At 49.0% G+C, this 13,141-nt stretch overlaps 1 protein-coding gene across 1 annotated transcript; it reads right to left on the bottom strand.

Moving 5' to 3' along the window:
- Window positions 1–1,363: 1,363 nt before the first annotated feature.
- LOC140719906 (NACHT, LRR and PYD domains-containing protein 3-like) lies at window positions 1,364–12,569 on the bottom strand. Its single transcript, XM_073034832.1, has 10 exons — window positions 12,467–12,569; window positions 11,723–11,889; window positions 10,454–10,625; window positions 10,288–10,353; window positions 6,975–8,709; window positions 3,393–3,479; window positions 3,067–3,237; window positions 2,741–2,911; window positions 2,418–2,585; window positions 1,364–2,253 (listed from the first exon to the last, which is right to left on the bottom strand). Exons 2-10 carry the CDS (start codon window positions 11,762–11,764, stop codon window positions 2,166–2,168), a joined length of 2,700 nt encoding a protein of 899 aa, XP_072890933.1. The 5' UTR covers window positions 11,765–11,889; window positions 12,467–12,569; the 3' UTR covers window positions 1,364–2,165.
- Window positions 12,570–13,141: the final 572 nt, after the last annotated feature.

Below are 13,141 nucleotides of genomic sequence, written 5' to 3'. Positions count from 1 at the left end.
CATCTCCGCCAGAAGTCAGAACCTCGTCAGTTTTACAAAGTCGTCGACATCCACTCGACCCTCGACTCTCCTTATAACCGTTAAACCATCGGCGTTCTCGTCAAATTCCGTAAACGCAGCCCCGTGTTCTGTTAAACTCGGAATTCCGGCGTCCACCCAAATTCCCAGGTTGACAGACCCGTTGGAAATTAACTGGAAGGGGTCTCGTTGGAAGGCAGATGGTGCGAGTGAATAGGAAGGGCTGGGTCCCATTGGGAGTGAACACGAAGGGCTGGGTCCCATTGGCAGTGAATTCGACGGGCTGGGTCCCATCGGGAGACAACAGGAAGGGCTGGGTCCCATTGGGAGTGAATGGGACGGGCTGGGACCCATTGGGAGTGAATGGGACGGGCTGGGTCCCATTGGGAGTGAACACGAAGGGCTGGGTCACATTGGGAGGGCATGGGACGGGCTGGGACCCATTGGGAGTGAACACGAAGGGCTGGGACCCATTGGGAGTGAATGGGACGGGCTGGGTCCCATCAGGAGACAACAGGAAGGGCTGGATCACATTGGGAGTGAACGGGAAGGGGTGGGTCACAATGGGAGTGAACAGGAAGGGCTGGGTTCCATTGGGAGTGAACGGGAAGAGGTGGGTCTCATGGGGAGAGAACGGGAATGGGTAGGTCACATTCGGAGCGAACGGGAAGGGGTGGGTCACATTGGGAGTGAAAGGGAAAGAGTGGGATCCAGTTGGAATGTTTGGACGACGGGAGCGAATGGGTGGGGGTGCGTCCCGTTAGGAATGCAAATGGAAGCAGTGAATGGGAAGGGGTAGGGTTTATCGGGAATGCGGACGGTGAGAATGAATGGGAAGGGGTGGATCCTATTTGGAATGCAGACGGTGCTCGGACGATGGCAGCGAATAGGTAGAGGTGCATCCCGTTAGGATTGCGGGTGGTGGGAATGAATGAGAAAAGATGGTCTTTGATAGAGAGCGAGGCCTGTGTGAGTGGACGGGAGGGAAGGCGACCCGTTAGGAGTACGGACAGTGAGAGAGAACGCCAAGGAGTGGGATCTCGTTTGTGTGATGGGACGGAGTGGAAGGAGATTCACTCTGTGTCTGACCCCGGGAGTGTGTGATGGGACGATGTGGAGGGAGATTCACTCTGTGCCTGACCCCCGGAGTGTGTGATGGGACCGTGTGGAGGGAGATTCACTCTATATTTGACCCCGGGAATGTCCGACCTTCGTCAGCTGAGACGCGACTATGTCAGTGTGATGAGCTCCGACCCACTGTTACAGTGCACAGGGTTGGGGGGCGGGCAGCAGGAACCTCAAATAAAACTCAAGTCGGACACCAAGGCAGGAAGTTACAGCGGTTTATTGATTTCATCATGATCAATACAAATTAAACAGTATGTGAGCTGCTGAGTTGCGGGAATAAATAAGCTGTTGTAGCGATGTACTACATGCAGAGTTAGAGACAACGACACGCAGTCGGTAAGTCTGTTCCAGACTAGTTTATTCAAAATTCACGGGGCTGGCATTTAATCCCTGGCTATTTGTGACCCGGTGCGCCTGCGCAGAAAGTGGGTCGCCACACTGTTCCTGACTCGCTCACAGTCACACACAATTAACTGACCGGCGATAACGGGTGACCGGTAGATTAATCAGTCCCGTCTCTCACCGTCACTCTGCATCGCGTTAGCGATGATTAAAAAATCACAGTTCAGGTCCGTGTCCAGCATCGCTGCGGATCCGAGGCCATTGCCGAGGGATTTGTCAATTTAACATCATTATATCGGCCAGACAGCCGAATGTACCGTCCTCAGCAAAGGCAGCAAAAGGATTCTCTCCCGGGACACCGGTGTCCCAGACTGAGCCCCGGACCCCCGGGCTCCTCCTGTCCGGGTAATTCCCCGGGGTCTCACGCGGGAGAGTCTCGAACCGGCACATCCGGCGGAAGTGGCGCCGTTGGACAACGGGCGGAAATACGTCACTGCGGGAGCGCTTCCGATATCGCCAATCTCGAGACCGGAGCCAGTTCCGTTAAAACCGTTGGGAATTAACCCCGGCGCGCGGCCACTCAGGTAAGGGCGCGATTTAAAGGGGAGGGGAAGTTAAAGGGGAGGGCGGGGAATCGGCTCCATCCCGCGGACGGGGATGTTCACACATTCAGATGTTCAGATCCACACTCCCAGTCCGGGTCTGACTCCCCGCAGAGATCTCAGTTCCTTCCCCCTGGTCTCACTGAACCGATTGTTCCACAGCCTGAAACAGATGGGAGAATGAAGATGGAATAAACAGTTTACACAACGGTGTCTGTAACAGGGGACCGGGATTAATGTTTCAACAACACTCACAGACAAATATCACCAGAAATCCCGCGGATCCACTGATATTTTATCACATTGAACATTAACACAAACACTCACTCGATCCGCTCCAGACTCCGGAGGGTCAGTATGAGGTGGCGGAGAGCGGGAACAGATCCGTCTGTCAGAGAGTTGTATCCCAGGTCCAGCTCCATCAGTGATGGTTTTGTACTGAGAGCGGAGACGAGATCCTCGGCCCCAGAATCTGTGAGACCGACCTTCCTCATCCTGGAGATGAGAGAGAGTGAGGGTGAAGGACACAGAGAGAGAGGAGACGGTACAAATCCCCAGTGTTTATCAGTAAAACAATTACTGATCATATTAATGTTCAGTGTCAGACACCCAGTGATTGTAAACACAATCTCCCACAGTCTGGTACTTACCACAGTCTCTGTATTTTACAGTCCGTGTTCACCAGAGCCGAAGACACCAGTTTCACTCCTGAATCTCCCAGTTTATTATCACTCAGGTTCAGCTCCGTCAGTGATGGTTTTCTACTGAGAGCGGAGGCGAGATCCTCGGCACCAGAATCTGTGAGACCGACATTGTTCAGCCTGGAGATGAGAGAGAGTGAGGGTGAAGGACACAGAGAGACAGGAGACGGTACAGATCCCCAGTGATAATCAGTAACACAATTACTGATTACATTAATGTTCAGTGTCAGACACCCAGTGACTGTAAACACAACCTCCCACAGTCTGGAACTTACCACAGTTTCTGTATTTTACACTCCGGGTTCCCCAGAGCCGCAGACACCAGTTTCACTCCTGAATCTCCCAGTTCATTACCACCCAGGTCCAGCCCCGTTAGTGATGGTTTTGTACTGAGAGCGGAGGCGAGATCCTCAGCCCCAGAATCTGTGAGACCGACATTGTTCAGCCTGGAGATGAGAGAGAGTGAGGGTGAAGGACACAGAGAGACAGGAGACGGTACAAATCCCCAGTGTTTATCAGTAACAGTATTACTGATCACATTAATGTTCAGTGTCAGACACCTAGTGATTGTAAACACAATCTCACACAGTCTGGTACTTACTCCAGTTTCTGTATTTTACACTCCGTGTTCCCCAGAGCCGACAACACCAGTTTCACTCCTGAATCTCCCAGGTCATTCTTCCCAAGTCTAAACACAAACAGACAAATTGATGAACAAAGTAATTCAAACCGTGTGTCTGAGGGTAATTCTCTCAAGCGGATATATCAGGAAACATTAAACCCTTCCGTAAATCACTGATCGGAGTTCCCATCATGGTCAATGTCCCTCACTGCCCAGCTCCAGGGTATTCACCCAATGTCAGTCATTTAGTCTGTTGCTGTGACCCTGTGAACTCCACATATTCTGTCTCGTTCTCCGTTGGCTAGAAAAGTGTTAATGACCGCAGAGTGTCAGAAGGGGCAGGGTTGAAGGTGATATAGCCCCACAGTGAGGAAGCTTTGTGAATCGGGAATTGTCGATGGGAGATGGAGGAAGCGACCCCATCTGAGGGAACGGATGGAAAGACGCAAGAGGAAAGGGATGGGGGAAAGAGTTCCCACAGGAGGAAGTGGGATGGGGAAGAGAGATCCCACAGGATGAAGGGGGATGGGGAAGAGAGATCCCACAGGATGAAGGGGGATGGGGAAGAGAGATCCCACAGGAGGAAGGGGGCTGGGGAAAAGAGATCCCGCAGGAAGAAGTGGGATGGGGAAAAGAGATCCCACAGGAGTTGGGGGTATTGGGAAGGGAGATCCCACAGTAGGAAGCAGGATCAGGAAGAGAGATCCAACTGGATGTTGGGGGATGGAGAAGAGAGATCCCACAAGAGGAAGGGGATGGAGAAGAGAGTTCCTACATGAGGAAGGGTGATTGGGAAGAGAAATCTTACAGGAGGAAGGGGATTGGGAAGAGCGATCCCACAGGAGGAATGGGGATGGGAAGAATGATCCCACAGGAGGAAGGGGGATGTGGAAGAGAGATCCCGCAGGAGGAAGGCGATGGGGAAGAGAGTTCCGGCAGGAGGAAGGGAATGGGAAGGTGAGATCCCACAGGCGGAAATGGATGGGGAAAAAGAGATCCCACAGGAGGAAGGGGGATGGGGAATTTCAACATGCAGGTGAACTGTGAGAAACAGGTTGGTGCTGGACCCCAGGATAGGGAGTTTGTAGAGTGCCTACGGTACGCATTCTTGAAACAGCTTTTACGAGAGCCGACCGGGGCCGAGGCTGTTCTGGATTTAGTCTTGTGTAATGAACAGGATTTGATAAGCGATCTTGAAGTAAAGGAGCCATCAGGAGGTAGTGACCATAACATGATATGTTTTTATCTGTAGTTTGAGAAGGATAAGGGCAGCTCGGAGGTGTCAGTGTTGCAGTTGAACAGGGGAAACTATGGAGCCATGAGGGAGGAGCTGGCCAAAGTTGACTGGACGGATAGTCTAGCAGAAAAGACAGTGGAACAGCAATGGCAGGTATTCTTGGGAATAATACACAATTTGCAAAATCAGTTCATCCCCAGAGAAGGAAGGATTCAAAGGGGGGAAAGGGGCCACAGTGGTTGACAAAGGAAGTCAGAGATTGCATAGCATTAAAAAAAAGGAAGTATGACAGAGCTAAGGTGAGTGGGAGGACAGATGATTGGGATGTTTTTAAGGAACAACAGAACTTAACTAAAAAGGCAATACGGGGAGAAAAAATGAGGTATGAACGCAAGCTAGCCAGGAATATAAAGGAAGATAGCAAAAGCTATCCCACAGGACGAAAGAAATGGGGAAGAGAGATCCCACAGGAGGAAAGTGGCTGGGGAAAAGAGATCCCACAGGAGGAAGGTGGATGGGGAAGAGAAATCCCACAGGAGGATTTGGGATAGGAAAGAGAGATCTTACGTGAGCAAGGGGAATGGGAAGGCAAGATCCTACAGGAGGAAGAGGATGGGAAAGAGACATCCCAGACGAGGAAGTGCATATAGATGAGAGATCCCGCAGTAGGAAGCTGGATCAGGAAGAGAGATCGAACGGGAGGAAGGAGATCGGGAAAAGAAATCTACATGGCGAAGCGGATGGGGAAGAGAGATCCCACAGGAAGAAAGGAATGGGGAAGAGATATCCCACAGGAGGAAGGAGATCGCGAAAAGAGATCACAGGAGGAAGGTGAATGGGGAAGAGAGATCTTACAGGAAGAAAGGAATGGGGAAGAGATATCCACAGGAGGAAGGAGATCGCGAAAAGAGATTCCTCAGCAGGAAGGTGAATGGGGAAGAGAGATCCCACAGGAGGAAGCGGGATGTGGAAAAGTGATCGCGCAGTAGGAAATGGGATGGGGAAATGAGATACCACAGTTATGGGGGGATAGGGAAGAGAGTTCCCACAGGTGGAAGGGGGATAGGAAAGAGAGATCCTGCAGGAAGAAAGGAATGGGGAAAAGAGATCCCATAGGAGGATGGGGGACTGGAAAGACAGAAACATCCCACAGGAGGGAGGGGATGAGGAATTGAAATCCCGCAGGAAGAAGTGGGATGGGGAGAAGAGATCCCAGAGGAGTTGGGGTTTTGGGGAAGAGTGATCCCACTCGAGGAAGGGGGATAGGAAAGAGCGATCCTACGGGAGGAAGGGGAATGGGAAGGAGTGATCCCACAGGAGGAAGGCGGATGGGGAAAATGTCCTATAGGAGGAAGGTGATGGGGAAGAGAGATCCCACAGGAGGAAGGGGGATGGGGAAGAGAGATCCCCCAGGAGGAAGGGGCTGGGGAAGAGAGATCCCACAGAAGGATGGGGGATGGGGAAGACAGATCCCACAGGAGGAAGGGGGATGGGGAAGAGGTCCCACAGAAGGATGGGGGATGGGGAAGACCGTTCCCAGGGGAGGAAGTGGGATGGGGACAGAGTTCCCACAGGTCGAAGGGGGATAGAAAAGATAGATCCTACGGGAGAAAGGGAATGGGAAGGAGAGATCCCACAGGAGGAAGGGGGATGGTAAAAATAGATCCAACAGGAGGAAGAGTGATGGGGAAGAGAGATCCCACAGGAGGAAGGGGATGGGGAAGAGAGATCCCACTGGAGAAAGGAGAAAGGGGAAGAGAGATCCCACAGGAGGAAGGGTGATAGGGAAGAGAGATCCCACAGGAGGAAAGGGATCGGGAAGAGAGATCCCACAGGAGGAAGGGGAATGGGGAAGAGAGATCCCGCAGTACGAAGCTGAATCAGGAAGAGAGATGCCATGGGAGGAAGGAGATCGGGAAGAGAGTTCCCACAGGAGGGAGGGGATGAGGAAAAGAGATCCTGCAGGTGGAATTGAGTAGCGGAAAAGAGATCCCACAGGAGAAGGGGGGATGGTGAAGAGAGATCCCACAGGAGGAAGTGTGATGGGTAAAGGCGATCCCATAGGAGGAAGGGGTTGGTAAGAGAGATCCCACAGCAGGAATACGGGTGTGGAAGAGAAATCTGTCAAGAGGAAGGGTAATGGCTAAGAGAAATCCAACAGGAAAAAGTGGGATGGGGAAGAGTGATTGCACAGGATGAAGGGGGGTGGCATTTGTCACAATTCATCTCAATCTGATTTACTGCAGTTTTACCCAAATCCGTTTACTTTGAAACTGCACAATGGAACAGTTTCACAGTTCTTAGTGACAGATACATCAAGTTACCTCAACTCCTGGCACTTGTGCAGCCCGGGTCCCAGCCGCTGGATTGCTTCACACTGAATGTTGCATTCCTCCAGGTTGAGATCTTTTATTGTATTACACAGTCCGATGGCATGAGACAGGACTGCGCAGTCAACCGGGGTCAGTGTCATTCCACGGAGTGAAAGTGTTTTCAGAGATCCCAGTGCGGCCTGAGCCAGTCCACGATTCTGAGACTCAAACAGATAGTGCAATGTGTTCAGGAGTCTCCTTCTACCACTGTCACCCGTGTATCTACTCTGGTGTTTAACGTTGTTCTTCAACCAGTCAATCACCCGGCAGGTTGTTTGATGAGGAAATGGACCCAGAAACTCCTCCAGGCCCCGAGCTGTCATTGGGTTGGAGAGACCAGCAACAAAACGGAGAAATACCTCAAATCGCCCATCTGTCGTGTTGTGGGCTTCAGTGAGGAATTTCAGGATATCCCCGGGATGTGGATTCAGGAATTGTGCGACTGCAGCTACAAACTCTTGGATGGTGAGGTGTGGGAATGTGTACACCACGCTCTGGGCAGAATCCTCTCTCTCCAAAAGCTCCATCAGGAACCCGGACAGGAACTGGGAAGGCTGCAGATTGTAGTTGATCAAATCTCCATCTGTAAACACAATCTTCTTCTCGAACACTCCTCTGTAGGCCATCTGACCCACCCTGAGTAACACATCACGGGGGCTCTCAATCTCACGGCCGTGATTTTTCAGGATGTTGTAAATATAGTAGGAGTACAGTTGAGTGATGGTCTTCGGAACTCGCTGCGGGTCCCTGACTCTTTGTGTGAAGAAGGGGCCCAGTGCCAGAGCGAGGATCCAGCAGTAGGAGGGGTTGTAGCTCATGGTGTACAGGATCTCGTTCTCCTGGACGTGTTTGAAAACAGCTGCTGCCACCGTCTGATCTTCAAAATGCTTGATGAAATATTCCTTCCGTTCCTCACCAACAAATCCCAGGATTTCAGCCCAGACACCGATCTTCGCTTTTTCCAAGAAATGTAACACAGTGGGGCGGGTAGTCACCAGCACTGAACACCCTGGGAGCAGCTTGCCCTGGATTAAACTGTACACTATGTCAGACACTTCACACCACCACTCGGGATCTGGGCACTGGTGCTTGGGTTCTGTATCTCTCCGACTGTCCGCAAAATCAATTCTGTGCTTGAACTCATCCAAACCATCGAATATAAACAGCAATCCCTCTCGGTTCTTCCAGACCTCTCTCAGGATATTCCCAAAGTAGGGATACTGATCCAGAATCAGTTCCCTCAGGTTTATTCTGCAGTTAATAGAGTTTAAATCCCGGAATTTGAAACTGAAGACAAACTGGAATTGTTGGAATATTTTCCCCGCGGCCCAGTCATAAATAATCTTTTGTACCATTGTTGTTTTCCCTATTCCTGGCACTCCGGCTACTGCTGCGGAACTCCCAGATTTGGATTTACTACGGGAAAAACTGCTGTGGAATAACTGAACAGTCTGTATTTTTTCTAACGCTCTACGGAGATGTTTCTCTCTATAATCCTCGTGGTCTCTTCCTCTTGCCAGCAGCTCGTGTTCCACCAGTCTCCGATCTCGAACAGTAGAAATGACCGTGAGCTTTGTGTATCGATCATCCAGCTGGAAAACCTTCACCTTCTCCCTCATTAGGATCGTGTTCACTCTCAGAGTTTCAGTTTGTGCCCGCAGAGTCTCCTTGTGTTTCTGTTGAACATCTTCATGGGAACAAAAACATATTCAAAATGTTAACTAGCTCAACTGACAATGAACTTTATAACTACATTTCAATATTCAGTGTTTGAGATTATATGAATTAATTCAATGCTTCGATGGATATTAGGACAGAAAGTAAAATTCTGTTCACAGACACAGGAACTAACAGCGATGGTTGTCTCAGAAAAATGTCCAATCCTCATATTCTGACACTAATTACTGATGAAGGTGAACATTCCCCTGATATCCTATTGCAATCCTGACTGCACTTCAGTTACAATATTTCACTATATTTAAAGCATTGTTTGCATCATTAACAGACGATGTTATTGCTGACCTGGTGAGGAAATATGGAGAGCAGGACAATGTGCATTTTGGCAAAGCTACACACTGGGGAGTCACAGGTGTCCACTGCAAACACCAATGGTGTCAAAACAGGAACAGAACATGCTGGAAATGGGGGTCTCTTTACTCAGAGATGTTCCTGATTCGGAAGAGCGTCAGCATTCAGAGAAGGCAGGATAATGGGGTTAAGAAAAATTGCGAAGCAAATTCACTGAGCTGAATGGCTTAATTATCTTCCTAAGTCTTATGGTTTTAGGGAGCATCTAGAGTATTGTGTTCACTTCTTATTGTCCAGCACTGGGGATGATTGGAGAGGGTGCAGAACAGGTTCACCAGGATGTTGCTTGGATTCGGTGCCATGTGAGGCAAGTAGAGGTTTGAGAAACTTGGATTGTTTATTCTGGAGTTAGAATAGAGATCTGTCTGATGTTTTTAAGATTGAGAGATAAGATTTGGGGTAGAGAGCCTGTATTTTACTTTCAACTTGGGATTGATGACTCATAGCAGAGGACATTTGGTAAAGTTGAAATGGGATAAATTTAGAGTACATGTGGGCAGATTTTTCACTGAGTGGTGTGTGCCTGGAATTTACAGCCTGGGTCGTGTTGGAGGCAACTATGTTATAGATGCTCCAAGAGATACATGAATGTGCAGGAAATGCGAGGGTATGGTCAATAGCATAAGAGAGGATAACAAAGTGTTTCTTTTGTTCTTTCCCAGATATATAAAGAGTAAAAAAAGTAGAGGGTTGATATCGGACCGCTGGAAAATGAAGTTGTAGATTTAGTAACGGGTGAAAAGAAAATGTCAGACATACTCTGTGGAAGTCACTAACAGAATTCCAAATTATAAAGAGCATCAGCGGACAGAATTGAGTGCAGCTGCTATTACGAAGGAGAAGGTGCTTCGGAACCTGAAAGGTCTGAAGAGAGAAAGGTCACCTGGACTGGGTCATACAGTGTGTCAGGAGCCTGTCTGGGGTGTGTGGGGATTCCCAGAGCGTTAGGACCCGGAGTGGAGGGTTCAGAGACACAAGGGCTGGATTAATACATTAACAGCTGGAACAGCTGGAAAAATACATTTTACAATGTTCAGGCTTCAACGAGAGATGATCTGAATTGTAACCTGAAACCAGAGATCAGCAAATTATTAATGGTTGATTTTCGTTCCCAGCTTCTGCCAAGTCACAGTCTAACATTTGAGATGTGGTTTGAACTGAGCATTTCATCACTCACCTGTCAGTTCAGTGGGTAACTCAGACAACCCTTGTGCGATGTTTACGTATTCCTCTGGGTCAGGACCTGTTTAAATAAAAAAAAAGAGTTCATGAAAACAGAACTAAAATAATTACAACTATTTAGTTCAATGTGCCTTTGTGTTCAGTGCGTGTTTTTAACATACCGAGCTCCTGTATTTCCCTCAGTATCCTGTCCAACTTCGGTAACTCAGTCCTCCACATCAGAAAGGATTCCCACATCGCCCTCCGGGCCCGGGAGCCTTTGCCATTCACCAAACTGAGGAAGAGTCTGGAACTCTCTGTCCGGTTTCCCTTTTCTGTCAGTTCAGTGACTTTCTATAAAAGCAAACAATTAATTTATTGTGGAGTAGATGGACAGACATGGCGAATCTCACAGCTTAATATTCATCCCGGATTAATGAGCTGAGGTGAGTTTGACCGACGGTGCTGATAAGATGCAAAATTAATTTTAGACTGAATGCTTCTTCAATAGTCCAGATATGCAGCCCTTGCACTTATGTCATACAACGATATGACTATTACAGCACAGTAACACAGTCTGTGCCGACCTGCACTCAGCCCATAACCCTCCATTCCTTTCCTGTCCATTTACATATCCAATTTTTAAAATGACAATATTGAACCTGCCTTTGCCACTTCTACTGTAAGCTCATTCCACACAGTTACCACTCTCTGAGTAAAGAAGTTCCCCCTCGTGTTAACCCTAAACTTCTGCCTCCAACTCTCAACTCATGTCCTCTTGTTTGAATCTCCCCTGCTCTCAATGGAAAAAAGCCTATCCACGTCAACTCTACCTATCCCCTCATAATTTTAAATGCCTCTATCAAGACCCCCTCCCCTCAAACTTCAACGCACTAAAGAATAAAGACTTAACTTGTTCAACCTTTCTCTGTACTTAGGTGCTGAGACACAGGTAACATTCCAATAAATCTCCTCTGTACACTCTATATTTTGTTGACATTTTTCCTATAATTCGATGGCGAGAACTGTACACAATACTCCAAATTTGGCCTTACCTATGCCTTGTACAATTTTAACTTTACTTCCCAACTCCTGTACTCAATGCTCTGATTTATAAAGGCCAGCATACCAAAAGCTTTTTTTCACCACCCTATCCGCATGATATTCCACCTTCATGGAACTATACACCATTATTACTAGATCACTCAGTCATACTGCACTCTTCAATGCCCTACCATTTACCATGCTTGTCCTACTTTGATTAGTCCTACAAAAATATAGCACCTCACACTTAACAGCATTAAACTCCACCTGAAACAGATCTTCCGAAGTCAAGTCACAGATCAAAGTCTCTATTGCCATGTAGAACAACTAGAACGTGCAGAGATTAATATCGATCACTATTCCCTCTGATACCAACAGTTCGGTGACAATACACTAAATACACTCACCTCATTTTCTTCTCTACTGAAATGTCCCTCCTTTGTCAGCATCCAACCGAGCCTTTCAACTTTTTCTTCAATTGCATGTTTGAGTCTGTCCCTGTAGAACTTGGTCAGTTGGTACAGTCGATACTCGCCCCCCTCTGCCAGGAGGTCAGAGATTGTAAACTCTGTCTCTGTGAATATAAAATGAGAATGTAGTCACAAACTCAAATATCGCTTGTTTCCACTGCTTCACCCAACTCAACAAACCAGTCATGTCTTGAACCTCAGTGTTTACCTGCTTTAAGCTGGAAACAAGCATTTTGCCCTAATCTCCAACACTGGCCTTAAAAAACCGACCCATCAATGCGCTGGGCTAGACGTTCCCAGAAGGAACCCATTCACCAGAAACCTGTCTCTCCCACCGTGCAATCCACTCACCGATTTCAGTTTAAAATGGGCAATAAATGTTGGGACTGTCGCTTTCCAGAGATACTCTCTCTATCTTGGCAAATACATTTCCCATAACTCATATCCTGGAAATTCTCTCTTATCCGGAGAGCTGTATTTCCTCCGATACACATCCTGGAAATCCTCAGAACACGTAGGACATTTCCTGTAGTGCGGTAACCGGTGCCACACTACACCGCATGCACCACGCCCACACTTTTCCTCTCTCTGACCAATCAAGATTCCTTGATCCAACAAGGAATCACATTTACCCACTTCCCAACTCATTCCGCGAACACATCACCCTCATGTTTCACTCACCCACACCCTGTTGGGCACTTGACAATTCCGTGTTTAATGAGTTTCCGAGCTGACAGGCAGTCGCCTCACTTGTGCCGGTTCCAGGGTCCTGCTCAGTGTCTCTAACGTCACTGTCTCTGGGCTGACAGGCAGTCGCCTCACTTGTACCGGTTCCAGGGTCCTGCTCAGTGTCTCAGACGTCACTGTCTACGGGCTGTCAGGCAGTCGCCTCACTTGTGCCGGTTCCAGGGTCCTGCTCAGTGTCTCTGACGTCACTGTCTCTGGGCTGACAGGCAGTCGCTTCACTTGTGCCGGTTCCAGGGTCCTGCTCAGTGTCTCTGACGTCACTGTCTCTGGGCTGACAGGCAGTCGCCTCACTTGTGCCGGTTCCAGGGTCCTGCTCAGTGTCTCTGACGTCACTGTCTCTGGGCTGACAGACAGTCGCCTCACTTGTGCCGGTTCCAGGGTCCTGCTCAGTGTCTCTGACGTCACTGTCTCTGGGCTGACAGGCAGTCGCCTCAGTTGTGCCGTTTCCAGGGTCATGCTCAGTGTCTCTGACGTCACTGTCTCTGGGCTGACAGACAGTCGCCTCACTTGTGCCGGTTCCAGGGTCCTGCTCAGTGTCTCTGACGTCACTGTCTCTGGGCTGACAGACAGTCGCCTCACTTGTGCCGGTTCCAGGGTCCTGCTCAGTGT

The sequence above is a fragment of the Hemitrygon akajei genome, unplaced genomic scaffold (genome assembly GCF_048418815.1).
Source record: "Hemitrygon akajei unplaced genomic scaffold, sHemAka1.3 Scf000033, whole genome shotgun sequence".
NCBI lineage: Eukaryota > Metazoa > Chordata > Chondrichthyes > Myliobatiformes > Dasyatidae > Hemitrygon > Hemitrygon akajei.
Note: the sequence above shows the minus strand (reverse complement) of the source record. Positions and strands in the feature narration are given on the sequence as shown.

Excerpts from the sequence above, each read along its gene's own strand:
- LOC140719906 (XM_073034832.1), bottom strand. The coding sequence starts at position 11,764 with ATGCTGACAAAGGAGGGACATTTCAGTAGAGAAGAAAATGAG. Across the intron at positions 10,626-11,722 it reads TCAGTAGAGAAGAAAATGAG|AAAGTCACTGAACTGACAGA; the intron begins GTGAGTGTATTT and ends TTGCTTTTATAG. Across the intron at positions 8,710-10,287 it reads GTTACCCACTGAACTGACAG|ATGTTCAACAGAAACACAAG; the intron begins GTGAGTGATGAA and ends GTTCCCATGAAG.